At 45.2% G+C, this 20,799-nt stretch overlaps 1 protein-coding gene across 1 annotated transcript in view; it reads right to left on the bottom strand.

The window, feature by feature from the left end:
* Window positions 1-13,157: 13,157 nt before the first annotated feature.
* strat (RAB interacting factor STRAT) overlaps window positions 13,158-20,799 on the bottom strand; it is a 29,602-nt gene continuing 21,960 nt past the window's right edge. Inside the window, exon 3 of the mRNA XM_037428718.2 lies at window positions 13,158-13,752. Coding sequence (XP_037284615.1) covers window positions 13,531-13,752 — 222 coding nt within the window. The 3' untranslated portion in view covers window positions 13,158-13,530. The remainder of the gene's footprint in view (window positions 13,753-20,799) is intronic.

Below are 20,799 nucleotides of genomic sequence, written 5' to 3'. Positions count from 1 at the left end.
CATACCGCGGACAAGGCGTACAAACAATGCCAGAAAAAAAAAATGACGCAGCCACCACTTACTCTGCTTTTGTTTTGTTTTACTGCAGATGTTGGCAGCGTGGTATCGTCGCAGCATGGCCTTACCAATGGGTGCATGTCAGCCAGCACTAGCATTAGCCCAAAACCTAGCACGCAACCACAAAATTAGAACCAGAGAGTTGCCATCACGGCACAGCACTGTCTGTTCAATACTATATGCATAGACGCAGTCCGCTTTGCAAGGCTTCTCTCCGTTTTTTAGTTATTTTTATGTGAGAGTAGCCTTCGGACAAAGTTATTTTTGTAAACCACAGTGCAGTATTACTGGCGCAATGGCTTTTCCAGCTGTTCCTTCCAAACTGAAGCACGGCAGCGGCGCACGCACGTGCTCTCACAGTGGTGAATTGCAGCCGATCATCTGGGCACGAGCAGCTGAGTTGTGTCGCGACTCTCCGCCAGGTGCTCTTTTCGGCGTGCCACCTATCCACGCTGGTCCCTCACAGCTCCGGTGTGTGTGTGTGTGTGTGTGTGTGTGTGTGCGCGTTCATGCGGGGGACCACACACAATGTTTGCATCCTGCTAGGCTAAGGGCCTAGTCATCATTTTCTTTTTTGAAGAAGCAGCTCCCAAAAGAACACAATCATGCCCACCTAAAAAGACGCAAACACAGGCGCTGTATTGTAACTGATGATTTATTGTCGAAAGACTCAGCTTATGTAGGGTAACACGTACATGTGCACTGGCACCAGTGCATACAATGAAGACACGTTTTTCTTGCAGTTTTTCGCAGGAAGACTTGATAAATGATAAATCATGAGTGCACCTTACCTGATTCGAAACTCGGGACAGGTAACAGACTTTTTAAAGAACGCGACCCAGTCAAGTCATGGTTTTACGGCTGCTTGCAAATTGCAATTCTTTCACATGTGTTATTCCCCATAAGCATTTTTAATGGTGCTCCTTCGACGTTTATTGTATAAGCCGGCCCAAGTCGAATATTGCTCATTTTTAATCTGAGTACGTCTGTTTTGGAAAAATTTGGCGAGTCTATGAGTTTGTTGGGGTGCTGACACCCCCTGTAAGGTTGTGTGCGTCGCGTGACGCACGTGTCTCGCGCAGAAGCCGTATTTCGAAGTCAAAACTATTGAGCGGTAGGTGGCGTTGTGTTCTCGAGCGTTAATCACCGCCATCATCATCATGGTTAGATTGGTAGCGCCGGCGGTGACCCCTGGTGGGAAGCCTTGGTTGTGGCGCGCAAGAAATAAGCTGGTCTCTAGGTCCGTTCGATTTGCCTTGCACTGCCTGAACCAGTTCCTGACAGTGCAGCCAGAGCTGAACTCATGCAGCACCAGTTCAGCGAGTGCACGCGTAGCGCCCCACATTGAAAAACGAACGCCGAAGTGCAGGTAGTGCAGCCAGTGTACTGCATGTAGCGTGCCGGCCATGTTTCTTACTTGTTCGTTGTGTGTTTGCGTGTTTGAAAGCGTTGGTGTGCAAGCTATTCAATTTCGTCAAAAAAAGCCATGATCCCTGGTCTTAAGATATCTTCAGCGCCAGGTTCTGACCAAATAACCCCCAAACTTTTAGTTAACACCGTCACAGTGGTTAGTCAGATTCTTTGCCTCATCTTCATGCAGTCCCTTGAAACAAGCGAAATTCCAGACGATTGGAAGATAGGCCGAATAGTAGCCGTCTTCAAAACAGGAGAGCGAACGAATCCAGCAAACTGCCGCCCTATTTCCCTGACAAGCATTCCCTCTAAATTACTAGAACACATTATATCTTCTCACATCGCGACTCACCTTGAATCAATAAATTTCTTCTATAATCACCAGCACGGTTTCCGAAAGCACTTCTCATGCGAGACCCAATCAGCCGAGTTTACCCACGACCTACTAAAAAGCATGGATGATAACCTGCAGATTGATGCCATATTCTTAGACTTTTCCAAAGCTTTTGATCGCGTACCACACAACTTATTACTTAGCAAAATAATTCCCTTGGCATTGCACAGAATATTGTCTCCTGGGTTAAACACTTCCTCTCCAACCGTAAACAATTCACCTCTGCTAATAATCATAACTCCTCTAACACTCACGTATCATCAGGCGTCCCTCAGGGTGTGGGCTTATCACCTCTTCTATTTTTAATATTCATAAACGACCTGCCAACAAACATTCAAACAAAACTTCGACTATTTGCAGATGACTATGTCATATACTCCCCCATTCACAACTTTGAAAACAGTACTAAACTACAGCAAGACCTCGACGCAGTTGCGCTATGGTGCCAAGACTCATCAATGCCGTTAAGTCTAACCAAATGCAAATCGATGTCATTTTCCCGTAAACGCACCACTGTTCATCATACATACTTTATCAATTCGCTTCCTCTCGATTCGGCTTCGTCATACAAGTATCTCGGAGTGCACATGTACCCATCTCTTTCATTTGCACCGCACGTACAGTCCATCTGCTCAGACGCTCTGCGTACGCTTGGTTTTCTGCGCCGTAACCTCAAATCAGCATCTCCTGACGTTAAAAAACTAGCATACTTAACATACGTACGGCCAAAGCTCGAATACGCATCGTCCATTTGGAATCCATCCCAGGCATACCTCGTTAGCGAACTAGAAGCAGTTCAAAACCGCGCTGCCCGCTTTATAACCTCACAGTTCTCCAGAGAAATCAGCGTCACCGCCCTAAAACAATCAATTGAACTGCCATCACTCGCGTCGCGCCGCCTCATCTCGCGCCTATGCCTCCTCCACAGTTTCTTTTTCCGACCCCAATCAAGACACGAACATTTACAGCCCCCAAACAGAACTTCTTCCCGCATTAACCATTCAAACCCCATTGCACGAATCAACGGCCGTACATCCGCAATGAACGACTCCTCTTTCCCCCAAGCAATAACACTTTGGAATCGCCTTCCCGACACCATTGTTGCCACACCTGACCGCACATCATTCCGCGCAAAATTGGAATCCCACTTTGATTCCACCCATTAACCCGTGGCTGTAAATATATTCTACCAACGTACTGTATGTATAATTTGCTTGTGCCTAGCTGTTTGTACTCTAATTCCCAGCCAAAGCGTTTCTTTTGTGTGTTATTTGATTCATTTTTGTTGTCATTTTTGACCAAACTACCATATTAGAACTGTACTGTTTATAATAATTTGTTCAACTTGAATTACGTATTTTTTGCCCCCCCCCCTTATGTAATGCCCTCGGGCCTTTAAGGATGCAATAAATGAATAAATGAAATGAAATTTTCGTAACAAGTGCAGCCATTGTGCAAAATTTTATAGAACTGATAATTAAGATAAGAGCTCGACGATGCATCGTCGCAGTTGTTACGCTCGTCTCGACTATGTTGCAACACAACAGAATGCCACGGTACCTGCGAAGAAGTCGTGAGTCAGTACCTTGTGACAATAGGACGACCAACGGTAAGTGTGAAAATTTTAACGTACTTAGTGGATATTTGCCACCTGGGTGGACAGTGCAGTATATACGTACTTTTTGGCCGACCGCTGTCGACCGTACACAACAGTGTCGAGCGAACCTTGGATTTTTTCAACAGCGTGAGTGCAGAAGTGGTTGCTTGCAGTCAGACAGGAGCAGGAATGCAGCAAAGCCGGTTTAGTAGCCAAAAAACGGCGGCATGGGGCCTAAAAAAACTGACAATACATAGGCGGCCAACATGTGGATATCAAAAAGCCGACGGAGTCACCGAATTCCCATTTCCTACAACGCGGTTCACGTCTTCATTCAGTATCGACGTCAATCATCCGAGAACGCCTCTTACGGATACACAAAATTCGTCTGCTACGATGGCTGCAACAGCGCCACTGCTTGTACTCGAACTGAACTATCTCTAAACTCAGTGAAGGGTACTGTCTGAACTGTCTGAAGGGTACTGTCTGAACTGTCTGAAGGGTACTGTCTGTGGTGGTGGTAGTGGTTAGAAGAGAAGAAAAGGCACCTGATTTCTGCAGCTTGGTCGGGAGTACGGCGCAGTGCCTAGAACTGGCCGTGCACGATGCTATATTCTAGTACACTATAATTACAGTGTCTAGTAATATACTGCCTAGTGTGCTGAGCGCGGGCTAGGAGATGGCCCCGCAGCTGATGACTGCCGGCAGCGCCCGCATGGTGCTGCTCTGCGAGTGGGTGCATTTGCGTTCAATCCTTCCGCTCCGCAAGCGCTGCGAAGCCTGCAAGAGGCCGAGCCGCGCGAGGACGAATAATATTTTCCTGCATTTTCGGAGTGTTTTTTTACATAATGCTTTACTGTATAAGAACTACTCGATTGCTTTCACAGTACTGGCGCTTTGCAATACCAAATGAAGATCATTTCGTGGCGTACATTTCGCCACCCGCTACTGCCCGCAAAAAAAAAACAAAAAAAAACAAGACGCAGATCCCACGTAACTTGGGAATAAATGCTATGCAAGGTGACTCTGTTGTAATATTTTATTGAGTGAAACATTATGAAGTGGCGCTAAACATATGCAAGGAATTGGATAGTCAACACTGGAACCAGCAATGGCGTTTCACGAACATTGGGCTCTTCTTGCAAAGTATTTCGAAAACCCTAAGTTAAGGGAGTGATCATGAGGGTACCCAGACGTAGGCGATTCGATAGATAGTTGGATAGATAGATAGATTTGATTTATATGTGGGGTTTAACGTCCCAAAACCACCATATGAATATGAGAGACGCCATATTGGAGGGCTCCAGAAATTTAGACCACCTGGGGTTCTTTAACGTGCACTCAAATCTGAGTACACGGGCCTACAACATTTCCGCCTCCATCGGAAACGCAGCCGCCACAGCCGGGATTCGATCCCACGACCTTCGGATCAGCAGCCGAGTACCTTAGCCACTAGACCACCGTGGCGGGGCTAGATAGATAGATAGATAGATAGATAGATAGATAGATAGATAGATAGATAGATAGATAGATAGATAGATAGATAGATAGATAGATAGATAGATAGATAGACGGACAGGCACACAGATGGACAGACGGACGGACGGATGTATAGATAGATAGATAGATAGATAGATAGATAGATAGATAGATAGATAGATAGATAGATAGATAGATAGATAGATAGATAGATAGATAGATAGATAGATAGATAGATAGATAGATAGATAGATAGATATACAGACAGGCACACAGATGGACAGACGGACGGATAGATAGATAGATAGATAGATAGATAGATAGATAGATAGATAGATAGATAGATAGATAGATAGATAGATAGATAGATAGATAGATAGATAGATAGATAGATGCTCAATGTGGTTGCAGTACGCAAAGAAATTAATTTTAAAAACCACTGACAGTATCACCACCAGAGTTATTTTTTAAAGTGTGCTTTGTTCTTGAGAGCAAGAATTATCACATAAGACCATAACACCTGTAACTCTTAACCTGCATTTCATTATGATTCCAGTGAAAACAAAGAATGATAACAGGCCAATGAATAATCTGACACTCATCGCATATGATACTCAAAACGTTGTTGGAAAGGGAGTCCGACGTTGTCATGGAAGGAAAACTGTGTGAATGAAATTCGAAAGGGTATTTTCGATTTTTTAGATAAATATTAATATTTGAAATTTCGCCTAAAAGGCGATTTCATTCCTGACACCGTTCACCCTAATCTGAAAAGATAGTCCAGTGGAGTCACTCTCAGGATGCTTTTCTCACACGGCAGCCTTCGGATTCAGCCTTCTGTCTGCCCTCTTGATTATGGTGGCTAGAAGGAGAGGTGTCGGCATCGGCGCGCCGGAGAGCGAGCGAGAATTCATCCGAATGCGGCGCTGCGGTCGCTTTCGAGATGCCCCTCCTCGCGCGTATCAGTCGTTTTTTGTTGCAAAGATTTCACGCTACCCTGCGGATTATAACGAAGTCTACCTGTCACAATTTTGGCGGTGCGCTGCAAAGCGTGTATTTGCACTGAAAACTCGTGTTTTCAATTCACTATCAGCTACGAAGCTTAGAAGATAGAGAATCAAGTGACTTGCCATGAGCTTGACACCAAAACAAAGTCCGTGCAGTTTTTAAATTTAATGCCGCAGTGTTCTCCGTGATGTCTCAATGCATGTAAAGGTATCGGCAACCGTTATTTTTAGAATTTGTGGAATCAAGGTCTAATTTTACAAGCAAGACATTTATTTTCTCTAAAGCGAAAAACAACATGAAAAATAAACACAATATATGCATTAAGGTTGAAGAAAATTGCAAGTTATATGAAACTCAGCTAAAGCAAGTCAATAAGGCAACTAGAGAGAACAGTAAATTTACGATGATACAATGGGCATACATACACACATAACATTGAGATTTGATTGGCAAACATACAGTCACAAACCAATTCTGCATATGTGAAACACAGCCAGACAGGGGCATCACAGTTGTTAATGGGAGATTTAAAACAATACAAACGAGACAATAGTAAAACCACAAGAAAAAACAGAGTGCGAGTAATGCACAATAACATAAAATAAAACCCTGTTCACTGAGTTAACTCTATGACAGTTAAGCTATACGTCTCAATTTTATGAACTTCATTTTTCTCTTTTTTTTTTTCATTGGACGCATTTTCTTAAGCAACAAGAAAACGCATTCTGGTCAGTGTAAAAAATCTAATGATCTGATTTGTCACTTCCAGTTTGTGGTGTTCACAGCCGACCATATATAACCTCTTTACAGACAGGCAAGAGATAAAGTCTATTATGATGTCACTTTTCAACTTGTTGAAACTGAACCAATAGGTGAATGCATAGTTCATAGCTTTGACCAGGTCTGTTAAGGACTCGGACGGGAACAGAAGGCATAATTCTACCGGAAGCAAGCTGGAATTTTGAGTGAAGCAGCAACCTGCTACATTCGTTGAACTTCGTCCTTTTCACCATCTTCCAAGCCACCTAGCCACTGACGTAATAAGTGATCCGGGAGTCATTTTTTGCATCCAATGAGATCAGTGTAGTCAGGGAGGGCTTCACAAGCAACAATAATTTCATAAACCTCATTGAGCCACCGCACATCTAGCAGCTCATCCAACTTATTCTGCAATTTTATTGAATTATTTGGATGCCTGGACATATAAGGCTGCTCAGAACTCCAGAACGCATGTTTACACTGGAGGGTGACAGTGCCAAACTGTAAAAACTGAGGCAATTCACAGAGATTAATAAGTGTGTCGGCGTAGGGTGATTATTCGAGCCAGACATTTGGTTCAAAATTCAAAAAAAAATGTAAGTGCGTCTTGGCAGAGGAGAGACGTCATCAAGTATTTATAGCCCAAGGTTTTCGTGACATAGTGTCGGATGAAAAGGGTGCTGGTTAGAGTGACGCGGAGTTCTTCGGCAGTTGATTCACTCAGGAACCCACCCTCCTTAGGTGCAGCTTTATCCCATGTTGCTAACAACCCGTTGATAACATGCTTGTAGCTACGGATGATGAATCTTTCGTCGAAATGAGCTTCGCACACAACGCAGTTCTTTTCCAGTGGTTTGTCAGCATGAGAAATCGTACGCTCCCAGGCGTTGAGCTGTTCATCGTCAGCAAGAGCAGAGAAGAGAGACGCTTTCTTCCCTTGTTTGCGGGCCGAAGCATATCCCGCATTGCATCCAGGCCCAAAGCAGTGTCTGTGCTGTTTACTCATCACTGTTGTATGGTCACAATGACACGTATTGAGCCCGAACAAGTCCAAATAGGCAAAGCGCAGACGTTGCGACTTGGGAGCACACGAGCAAGCGACTAAATGTGCCGAGCGGCTGGCAAGCGCCCTTGACCGATCACGGTGGCGACTTGCGCGCCGCTCCACGGCGAAATGAAATACCAGCACGCCTCCTTTCAAGGCGCGGCCGGGACGATGCTGACACCTCTCCTTCTAGCCACCATACTCTTCATCTTACTTTTTCATTCAGGAAACCATGCTGGATCCGTTAGTGCGGGGAACAAGACACTTTTTTCTTGTTCGACCGATAAGTTCTTTGACACAACGGCACAATACAAGTCCTTTCTTTGCATTTCCGCTTAGCTTTTAACATCTCAGGGTGTTGCAGTATACATACGGCGCCGTCGAACTTCACAGTAAATTAGATTGCAGCTGTCACACACCGATTTTAAACGTTGCGAGGCTCCGGCAGCAACAGGACGAGAGGAATTTCGCACGTTCGTGCACCCTCTCGACACGCAGCGTCGCTTGAGGCATCTTAGTGCAGTCATCACATGCGCGGCCAGCCTCTCTCGTACAAAATGCACGCGCTCAGCGCACAAGGCAGTATATTTCTAGACATTGTACTATAACGATGCCTGTCCTTTTTAAAACGAATGAGTGGATGGATGGATTGATATGGCTGTACCCTTTTGATCGGGTGGCAGCTAAAGTCATCTAGCTGTAATACTTAATGAACCACAACCTAGATTTATCTTTATTTTCTTTAAATAGTGAACTTGAGGACTGGTACTTTGCAGTGAAGGATTTATTTTTAATCATGCTTTGATTTTATCCACCAATCAGATAACCTCTTTCTAGTTATTTCTTCCCACCAATTTTGTCCTCCCTGTTCCTGAACCCCAGTACTTAGAAAAACTCTGCGCCATCATTCTGAACTACAGGGTGAAGCCCTTTACAAAACATTATTAGGCATCTTTGCAAGCCTTGAGCTTAAACGCTCTCTAGAGTCTTCACACTACGAGGTCTCATATTGGACAGCATTGGCATGCTGTATCGTAGGTATCCCACAAATAGAGCACTGTACAACAGGTGACAAGTAAAAGAGCGAGGGATTGTGGGATACACCGTTTGATACCGGCTTCCGGTTCGAGAGGAATAGACGGCGACAAACCGCTTCGCTGCAAGCCTCAGATTATCCGGGATTCGCACGTTTGGTCACCCGTTTATCTTCGTGCTGATAAACCAGGGTCGGTTGTTCAGCCGTTTGCTGCTCCAACTCGAGCGTGCAAGGCAAATGCGGGTATCAATTCTCATGTAATGAAGACAAAAACGAGGTGCGCCGCGACTGTGATGAGAGCCACAGCGACAGGTCTTGGCCGATCCCCCTTTGTGGGCGAGTGCCAGCAAAGCTGAAGGTCATCATCATCATCATCAGGTAGCCTTTGAGAACGGAACTTTGAAGCCAGAGTGTGCAAAAACCATTTTATCTCAGGTACGTGTGTATTCCACACTAAAAAAAAAGTTTACGCATGAATTTGCTGCGAATACTATATTGAGAAACAAATTGTCGCGCAGGCTGCCTAGCAAAAATATTATGGGAACGAGATGGCGAAATCTACCTGCCATACGGAATAAGCGCCGGCCATTGCACCCACATACATAACAAAAACGCGAAAGCTTCACTCAAGAGTAAGTTAACACGAAGCGCTGGACGAGTGCATTTGCGTTTATCTTGGTCAAACTGTGCGCCAGGACGGCACCCAAAGTAAGAAGTGCGTTAAGCAAGCCCTGGGTTTTGACTATTCGGAACCATTTATGTCTGACTGTATTGTTTCAGTGCCGCCATGCCGTACAGCCTGAACAAGATCAGCGTTCAAATAAGCATCTGGCTTCGCCTAAGAAATGCAGGTTATAGCGCGCTGAAAGCTAGAAAAAAAAATCTCAACGCGCTCAATGCCGATCGACTGACGATGTCGGCCGAAGCAGCAATCCCGAAATGAACTCTTAGCACACTGCTACAGTCATTTCTATCCCCCGAGATCTTCAAATTAGTGACTTTTTATCTGCACTACCGTATCATACAAGGAAAACTGTTTTACGTATCGACTGATCTGCTGGCCAAACTGACAGCCCTCCCCCCCCCCCCCCCCGAGCAGCATAAAAGCATTGCAGATCATTTTAGTGCTACAAAAAAGGTTCCGCACCGTTCATGGCTTTTGTAGCTTGTCATCGTCACAGTCACGGTTGGCACAAAAAAAAAAAAAAAACTTCTAAAGCACTGACATTGCACGGCCAGGTGCTTTTTTTTTTCAACAGAGCAGTACAAAACAGCGCGCGTGCCGCTGCTGACCAGCGAGCGTGGTGCGTCGAACCGGAAGCCGTCGCATCCCACAGTTCCCTGCGATTTCTCATTTTACCGGTCATCTATTGAAGTAGCGATGATTCTGATGGGCCCCATTTTGCTCCTGCCGCGTTGTGAAGAACAAGAACAAACCTCTTCAATTTTTATTCAATTACTGTGACACGTCTTGACTTCTCTGTCTATGACAATCCCAAGAAACTTGTGCGTTACAGCAGGTATCAGGATTCCATCAATAAATAAAGGGTATTTTGATATATGCTTACTCATCAATGCAAAGCACTGCACATTTGCTAAATGAAAGAGCGAGCCCCTGACGTCTTAGACATTGGCTGTGATCGTCATTGCACGCTGTAGTCGAGCACGCAATTGCGGACGAGTAGTTCCGAATGCCCATATGCATATGTCATCAGCGTACGCACTGATCTTCACCGTGTTGGGAAGTTTTGCTGCTGGGCCAATTATTGTGACGTTGAATAGAATCGGGCTGAGAACTCCCCCTTGGGGCACACCAAGATGAAGTTTGTATAGACCGGTGTCTCTGTCACTTGTCGACATGTATACAGTGCGGTCACTAAGGTAACTTATGATCCAAGCATGCCGTTGTCCACCACCGATGTCTAAATCTTCCGGTGCATCAAAGAACGCATAATGCAGCACATTATCGTAGTCACCCTTAATGTCTACGAAGACAGCCGCAACCAGTCTGCATCGCCTTCTTTCCTCTTAGTAGGAGTACAAATACATAACAAAGTCAATGTAACTTGGTCAGCATACCTTTCAATTCTTTATTATATCCCAACAGTAAACCAAACTTCCACCTTTCGGCAATAAGGGCATGTCACGTAACCACCACATGAGGGCTAGGCAGTGGCACAACTCCCATGTGCCCAATTCACTATGCAAAAAAAATTTGCAACTCACAGTGCGTTAGAAAAAGAGCTATGAAAGAACATGGTAATATTATTACAGGAACAACGCTGACAGTTAAAATTAAAAACTAAAATTGGATGGAGAGTTCTTTTATTCTGATAACAGGTATGACTTCAGGAAAAATAACGAAATTCTGATGTTTTAAGGAATAGACAGAAACAATACTTTTTATGGTGCAAACTACATTTTGTTCATTATCTAGAAACATAGAATGAATGCCTTAACATCTATACCAAGCATCAGCCCATTACTGCTTTGGTTATGTCCCAAATCTACATTTCTGCAAAATAACAATTGAGCACAATACGAAACATGAAAAATTTAACTGGACTAATTTAAGGCTATTCAACATCATGTAAAACATAATGTGTATAATATGCGGTTAAAATATGTGGATTACCCTTCAAAGCACAACGGCTACTAAGTTTACGCCTCATCACTGACATTTTGCATAAAATACAGCTTTACTTTGAGTAACTCAATATCCTATAGCAGCATCAAGAAATCGAGATACATTGTTTAATAGTACACTCTGTGGTGCAATCTTGTACATGTTCCAAATTCGGACGGAGGCGTTCCATTCGTTGCGTGAAAAAGTGGGCGGTGCGCATCGGTCGCGAGAACAAGGGGAAGCGAACAGCAAACAAGGTACATGCAAGACTGTGTCATAATTTTGACGTCAGCCTGGGGACCATATAGCAAGTTGAAAAGCATTTCAAACATGTCGAGGAATGTTTAACTATTATTGTTCACAACTAAAATGTGTTACTACTAATTTTCAAATTTTAAATATGTAATGGGGCGCAAATGAAACAAATTTTTCCTTTATCGTTTTGAAACAATGCTAGGCGGCACCACCATTTAGCAGGACGTTTAGTGGTGACACTAGTTACAACCCTTTTTCAAGCAATTGCTCTACTCATGTATCCACCATTATTTAAGTTCAAATGCCGAGACTTTCAATACCATTGGCTCAGTCGAGTGAAAGCACGGCAGAGGGCACCTCAACCGGAAGCCGAAAAGGGTGGCTCCTCCGCATTTCCATGGCTCAGCGCGCGGTGGAGCTCGCCTTCATGAAGGAGCATCCCCAGCTTGCAGTGAAAGCCATCGAGCTGGGGCACGGCCTCATCTTCGCAGACCAGTGGCTGCTGTAGCAGGAGCTAAGTGACGTGCTATATCGTTAAGAGCCTGCCCAGAAAAAAAATCACAGCAGGAGTGAATGACGATGAGTGGGGCAAAGTCTGAAAGGGTTTCATCGGTAAACCATGAATCCTCCGTCCGTGCATCCAGCTGTCTGTCCCAGTGTCTGTCTGTCTATGACAACGGACAGACAGACATGGTGGCCACGACAACAAAGGAAAAACTGAGCCACAGCGTAAGTGCATGAGGCCTATTGCAACACCGCTACTATCAAAGGCACAAAGTTGAGTGACCACCGAATGGTCTGGGCGATTTGTTCTTCGACAATGGTGTATATTTCCAGGCCACTGGCATCCAATGATGGAGCCAAGTTCGTCGCACAAGATACGCACTATTCGTTTCAACAAACGAAAACATTGTCAGAACTATTTTTCAGTCAACTATTCAAATGCATCATTTAGCTCGCTTCATTGTGTCTCCTCGGCTACAGAAGCCACACAGGCGAGACGAAAAACCATGGCAGAGAAAGGAAACCTCATGTTCTCAAAGTGCCCGGACACTGAAAAGGCGCGAAACGCTTACAATTCAATCCATTCGTTTCGTTTCGGATAATCTCTCTGACCGTTCCTTCGCCTCCATCCAAAAAAAAACGACGAAAACAGACACGAAACACCTTGGCTCACGCGACATAGAATGTCACGTCAGTCGTCATGGCTGAAATGGCTCAACCCCATGCAACTCGATGAAACGGAATGCCTCCATCCGAATTTGAAATGCGAACAAGATCGCACCACTGAGCGCCTAATATGATTGACATGAGAAAATTGACAGCAGAAGTAAGTTAGATCACTAACACGAAACAAAAAACTGCAATTTTATTCACACAATGCCTGCCACACAAAGAATTCTACTGTCTCAGGGTATTTATTTATGTCTGCTATGCCTATAATTCAAAAATTATTGTTATATTCTTTACTAGCAGCAGCCTACTGCATGAATGGTTTTAACTAAACATGTCAGCTATTTGTCAAACAAAACAGCCCAATTATTGCTTAAATATAAATGATGACTCATCGTCATCATATGTCGACGCCATGTCATTGTATGCCGTGACGGAGGGAAAAAATGCCTCTAGTAACTAGACGGCACTTTTTTTTGCAGACATTAATTGCTTGGTTAACGAATAGGAACGATTTTAAATGACAAGCTGCACAGACAACTTCGAGTTGTCTCTGGTAGGCAGCAACCTGTGAGAGTGCATCATCATCTTCACAGGCTAATGGAATTAGGCACAACACACACCATCACCAAGGCACTCTGTGTCCACAAAATGTACCAAACTGAGGTTTTGGTGTTGAAAAAGGACTTCAGAGGTGGCGCACTCTTGAAAGAGCAACAAAGGATTTCCTAGTCTCCAGACTGTGCCAGCCTACTGGACCCCGTTCACAGTCAGCACAGGCCAAATACTTTGTTTGACCAACGGTGTTGGTAAATCCAATGTTTTCAAAGGTGTAGATGTCATTAACACACCAAAAGTCTGTTAGTTTCTCGACCATCTTGCTGTCACCATCCACTGCTGGCAGGTCATACTGTTGAAAAAAACAAATACTGTGTTTATAGCAGTAAGCCACACTTTGTAATGCTTCCTGGTTGAAAATGCCACTTTAAAAAATGCACAGATACAGTACACTACATTGGAATGTAAGAAATGTGCAGATACATATTCCAATAAATAAAGCAATGGAGATTAACAAAACAGCCTGTCCAGTGTCATGACCCTACTTCAGCAGCAATAAGTACACAAAAAAAAGAAATAATTAACTGAATTGTGGTGCTTATGCTACTTTCTTTGTGCTGCGACATTCGCCTGAAGACAGTCATTTCTACATCTTGGAGACATCCTTTAGTGCATGTTTTAAATTAGGAGTATAGGGTATGATGAGCACATCAGAAAGAATACTTAGTCATGCCTAAAGAACCCTTCATGTTTAAAATAAAAGCTTTTTAAGCGCACGTCAAGTGAGAACAGAACAACTAAGGAATAGACAGGGCAGCACTTAACTCAAAACTGAATTTTTATTGAACAGAATGACATTTAAAAAGCACTAAACAACTAATTGCATATGTGCAGTCGAACAAGAGGCCTAACTATTTTCAAAACTAAGATTACAGCATAGTGAAACTAACAATAATGTAGGGAATATGAAGAAAGCCATACTCCTTATCATACAACATGATGGATGTCTAACACAGTCACAGTCCGTTTTTAAAACATAAAACACGTCCACTATTTCACCTGTTGCTTGATCGTTGTGCTTAAACAATACCTCAGTTCCATGCAATGCAGGACAACAAGATTTATGGCAAAGTATTGCGAGATCCTAATGTGTTGAAGCTTTGAAAGATGCGTGGTGTTCCACAAGGTGCTCATTTTACACCAACCCATTTGACCAATGTATACGCTACTACAAAAAATTGGAATCATATTGCCACATTGAATATGCAGCACCAAGAGAACAACGAAGAGCACGCACAGCGGGAGAGAAAGACGAGGTTCTCATCCGATCAGTTTGCCAGTGTTCTGGTACAATTAAAGTAAGTTGTAATGTATTCAACTGCTGCTGTTACTGCGCTGTGACACTGGGGGAAGCGCTGGCTACATGTTCAAGACTCCGGACAACAGCCCCGACTCTAGCCCAGAAAGACTTCCACGCATCCACACCCCTGTTCACCACTGCAGCCGCCGCCTGTTAGGCCTCAGCCCAGAGTTCAGTCCGTTGCCGGAAAGTGTGCCCGTGCCAGAAAGCATGATGGCGCCTCGAAGCACTGGCCCTAACATGTCCAGCCCAAGCACGACACAGGTTACTGTTTTGAACCCTCGACTTCCGGTTGACTTCCACGGAAACACATATGAGGACGCACATGACTGGCTCGAGGAATTCGAGCACACAGCGAACATTAACGAGTGGAACGCCGCACAGCAATTGGCCTTCGTGTATTTTCCATTCCAAGACGGAGCCTGAACATGGTTTACGAATTGCGTGTGGTCGTTTTGGGACGAGTTCTGGCAAAAGTTCCTCGACACGTTCGCGAGCACCGAAAGATGAGAAATTGCACAGCGTCTCCTCTAGTCACGGATTCAGAAACCAAATGAATCCGTTACGATGTTTGTTGAGGACATGGTACGGCTGTTTCGTCGAGCAGATCCCAATATGCCCGAAGCCAAAAAGGTTAGCCACCTCATGCGTGGTGTTAAGGAGCAGCTGTTCGCTGGTCTCGTGCGAAACATGCCTACTAGTGTTGATGAATTCTCCAAGGAGGCGACATCCATCGAACGCACACTGCATCTACGCTACCAGCAGTATGACCGCCCAACCCACAGTGCACCAATCAGTGCGGCAGCCACGACCCATGACCACCGCAACGACACCCGATGAAGGTTCTTTGCGCCAACTGATACGAGAAATCGTACAAGAGGTCAAGAAGCTCGTCGTCGAACCGAATGACTGCGCACTTGCCTCAGTAACAGAAGTTGTGCGTGAGATCAGGTAAGCACTCTCGCTTCCTGAGCCGAACACGAGCACCCCCAGGGCATGCTATGCAGACATAGTCTGCCGAAAGCCAGCTAACATACCGACACCCCATCAGTACCACCAGCAACATCTGCCGACAGTGCCTTGGTACTACAAAGAAACTTCGACGCCGAGGCGGCCACCACTTCACAAAACTGACACCTGGCGTACCCCTGACCATAGGCCCCTGTGCTTTCATTATGAGGATGCAGGCCAGAACATTCGGTATTGCCCATATCGCATCGCAGGGTACCAAGGATTTCCTTCCACTATTCCTTGACGCCATTTCAACGAAACGCCTGACGTAGACACGAGTGTCATGACCCGGCGGAATGTTCCTCCTGGGTTTCGGTCGCGCTCACCTTCTCCTGAGCGTTATTCTTTATCCTCTAAACGAAGCACCACTGACATGCCGAGAGGGAGATCTGCCGGTCCATGCCGGGGACACTAAAAGCAGCGACCTCAGGGGGGGAAGGTTGCGAATCGTCGAAGTGCTGAAAATCCCCCAATATTGCCGAGCGAAGAGACAGAAATTTTTAATGATTCGACGAAAGATGGGGTTGTTACTGCCGAAGTTACAATTTCGATTGATGGACATGACGTCACATCATTGTTCGACACTGGCACGGACTTCTCAATAATGAGTGAGAGTCTGGCAGACAAGCTCAAGAAGGTTAGAATGGAATGGACGGGACCACAAATTAGAGGAGCTGGAGGGCAGCTGCTCACACCTACCGGAAAGTGCACCGCAAGAATGAAGATAGGGGATGCATTCTTTGCCGCAACTTTCGTTATTTTTTCCGAGTGTTGCAAACAGGCGATCTTAGGGATGGATTTCTTGCGTGAATATGGTGCCATCATCAATATACCGGACGGTGTACTGACCTTTTCAGCGGATCAAAGTGCAGCGCTACACCGAAAATCCCTGCACATCATTGACGATGTGACCGTACCCTCCGTTATCATGCCACCTTGTTTTGGTCACGTGCAGCGCGCAGCATACTGAAGAAGGAATTGCTGAACAAGTATTGACACTTCTATTTTCTCGCGGTGTTGCAATTGCCAGAAGTATCGTCAATGTTGTGTGCGGTGAAGCGAAGGTTCTGTTGACGAATTTTACCAACGAGCGACAATACATTACACAAGGCACTACAGTTGCCTACTTCGACGAGATCACCGAAATCCGCGAGTGCTGTGTAGTGCAACAGGATGAGCTGCAAGCCACGTCAGCCTCACCACCTATTGACGTAAGCATGGATTTATCACCAGCGCAGAGACAGCGTCTAGTAGATCTTCTTCACCAGTTCAAAGACTGTTTTTCATCGACCTCGAGGGTCAGTCAAACGCCACTGACGAAGCACCAGATAATAACGGAGGAGACTGCAACGCCAATATGACAGAACCCATACTGCGTATCACCGAAAGAGCATGAAGCAATCCAGAAACAAGTGAAGAAAATGCTCGATGATGACGTCATCCAGTCGTCAAGAAGCCCTTGGGTATCGCCAGTAGTGCTGGTTAAAAAGAAAGACAGAAGCTTGTGATTTTGTGTTTACTACTGCAAGCCGAACCATGTGACAAAGAAAGACGACACCCATTACCGCGCATCGATAATTCACTCAACAGGTTGAGGTATGCACGCTACTTCTCTTCAATGGACCTCAAAAGTGGGTATTGGCAAATTGAGGTCGACGAGCGAGATAGAGAAAAAACGGCTTTTGTAACGCCTGACGGACTTTATGAATTTAAAGTCTTGCCATTCGGATTGTGCTCAGCCCCCGCAACATTTCAGAGACTGATGGATACCGTTCTGTCAAGCCTTAATTGGCAGACATGTCTGGTCTATCTGGACGACGTCATTGTTTCTTCAAAAACATTTGAGGAACACCTGAGCAGGCTGCTATCGGTATTCAGGGCAATAAGGTCTGCCGGCCTGACACTGAAACCTGAGAAGTGTCATTTCGGTTTCAAGGAGCTCCAATCTTTGGGCCATGTGGTGAGCCATGAAGGTGTTCAACCTGATCCCGATAAGGTTGCGGCCGTCAGAACATTTCCGGTGCCAACAGATAAGAAAGCAGTCAGGTGTTTCCTTGGCCTAGGCGCACACTACCGAAGGTTTATTGCCAATTTCTCACACATAGCCTTGCCATTAACACGACTCACAAGAGAACACGTTTCATTCATATGGGGCGACGATCAATAAGCAGCATTTGATGATCTCCGACAACACCTGCGGACACTGCTTGTACTTGCTCACTTTGATGAGGAGGCTCCAACCATGGTCCGCACAGATGCCAGCAACGTGGGTTCAGGCGCTGTATTCGTCCAGTGGCAAGACTCCACTGAGCGAGTGATCGCATATGCTAGTAGGACGCTTTCCCGCGCAGAGTCCAACTACTCCACAACAGAAAAAGGGTGTCTTGCTGTCGTATAGGCGATTATAAGTTTCGTCCATACCTCTACGGTCGTTCCTTCCACGTAGTCAGCAACCATCATTCCCTCTGCTGACTAACAACCTGAAAGACTCGTCTGGTCGGCTCGCACGGTGGAGCTTACACCTTTAAGAATTTGATATGACGGTCCTGTATAAGTCAAGGCGGCAGCACGCCGACGCAGATTGCTTAACAAGGTTACCGATAAAGTGCGACGACAACACAGAAGATGACAACATGGAGTTTGCAGGAGTCGTGGACACTACTACGATTTTGTGCAAGCAGAAGGAAGACAGCCAGTTGCTTCCCCTTATTTAATTTTTGAATGGCCAGACAACAACCGTCTCTAGAAGATTTGCAAGGGGCCTGCCGTCATTCTGCTTACGTAGTGGTGTTCTCTATGAGAAGAACTTTTCTTCCAGAGGAAGCACCCACCTACTTGTCACGCGACGTCAATCCGTGAGGAGATACTTAGTGCTTGCCACGATGAGCCAACGTCCGGTCATCTCGGATACACACGCACATTGGCCAGAATCCAACAGAAATACTACTGGCCAAGACTTCCAGCTATTGTGAAAAATTACGTGCGTACATGCCTCGTTTGCCAATGACGAAAATCGCCACCGTTAAAACTAGCTGGACTATTACAACAAATTCAAGTGCCCACGGTACTTTTAGCCCAAATTGGAATGGATCTCCTCGGACCATATCCGACTTCCCATGCTGGCAATAAGTGGGTAATTGTAGCCACTGATTACCTTATGCGCTACGCGGAAACAAAGGCTTTGTCAAGTGGCACCACCGTTGAAACCACACGATTCTTTATAGAAAATATCGACCTGAGGCACGGTGCGCCGACAATCACAACAACGGATCAAGGTACCACTTTCAGTCCGCGCTCCTGAAGACGCTGCTCGAGCTCAGTGGAACCACCCCTCGGGAAAACCACCTTTTATTAGCCACAAACAAACGCCTCAACAAGAGTATTGCCGACATGCTGAGTATGTGCACTGTGGATCACAAGAACTGGGACGACATTCTACCGCACGTCACGTTCGCCTATAATACAGCACAGCAAGAAACTACACGAAGAAGGCCGTTCGGTCTCCTTCATGGCCGTGAAGTGACGATGATGCTTGACGCCATGTTACTGCACGACTGCAATGACATCAATTTGGGCGCTGCATCTTTTACCCAACGAGCAAAAGAAGCGAGGCAGCTTGCACCCGTCCGAATCACCTAGCAGCAAAATTACAACGCCCAACGTTATAATCTGCGACACCGACATGTCGTCTATCGGCCTGGAGAGAAAGTGTGGGTATAAAGTCCTATCCGCCACTGGGGACTGTCTGAAAAATTGCTGAAGAAGTATTTTGGCCCCTACACAGTTGTACAACGCCAGAGTGACGTTAATTACATGGTCGTTCTTAACAGCCCCTCGACAACTCGCCAGCAGAAACCAGAAATCATGCACATCGTGCGAATAAAGCCCTATTGTTCGGACTGATTTGCACCATACATCTACTGCACCGTCTTTTGTTGAAGAGAATCGGGACGCTGCTCTCCAGAGGGGGGCAACTGCCGCATCGAATATGCAGCACCAAGAGAACAACGAAGAGCACGTGCAGCGGGAGAGAAAGACGAGGTTCTCATCTGATCAGTTTGCCAGTGTTCTGGTATAATTAAAGTGAATTGTCCTATATTCAACTGCTGCTGTTTCTGCATTGTGACAATATAAATGACCTTCAAAGCCCATTTCATATAACAGTTAGGTTTTTGATGTTTCACAGGACAAACACTTAGCCCCTTTGGTTTATTAACACTAGGGCGCAAGCGTGTCGGTTTCTTTGCCACTGTGAACTTCACATCCACACTATATCTGCTGCCAATATGCTGCAAATTGTGTGCCAGTCTGAGCATGCAGGGAATAAAAGCCATCTTGTTTTTTGAAGTGGCTACTTGTGCTGTATGCCCCTTTTGCCCCCGCTTATCATCTTTGATGACATTGCTGCAAACTGAATTCCTAAACTGATGGGGGTAGCTAGATCTCTGGAATTTCACAACTTCTGAAACTATCAGCTATAAGATGCATGCACAATATCTGCGAAGCTGCTTTGAAACATGGTTTCATGATGTCCCCTCTTATTTTGCATGCCCTGACATGTAATCTAGCACTGACACTTGGGTAGTAACACCAGCAAACATGCCAATTGTTAAAGACCAAACGTAAATGCAGAAACTGCAGTACTTGGATCATGGGCAGCTCTGATGTGAAGCAAAGTTCCGGGGTATTTCCTAAAAGACCCTCAAGTTGTTCACTATTTTTTGGTTCACTACCTTACAGAACACCACATATCTTTCAAAGCATCAACCCATTTGCATCACACAATGCATTGCCATAAATGTCCTTATCTTGTGTTGCATGCAACTAAGATATCCTTTAAGCATAACTATCAGGCTGACTAAAACAGTCATAACTATCATGCATGACTAAAACAGTCATGACTAAAAGGGCCAGGACTATTTTAGCCAGCGATCACGTCACACAATAAGCAGTATGACATCCCTGATAAGAGAAGATTGTCAATTTCACTATGTTATCCTTGTTCTGGTTTTGAAAGTAGTTAGGCCT

Source organism: Rhipicephalus microplus, unplaced genomic scaffold (genome assembly GCF_043290135.1).
Source record: "Rhipicephalus microplus isolate Deutch F79 unplaced genomic scaffold, USDA_Rmic scaffold_48, whole genome shotgun sequence".
NCBI lineage: Eukaryota > Metazoa > Arthropoda > Arachnida > Ixodida > Ixodidae > Rhipicephalus > Rhipicephalus microplus.
Note: the sequence above shows the minus strand (reverse complement) of the source record. Positions and strands in the feature narration are given on the sequence as shown.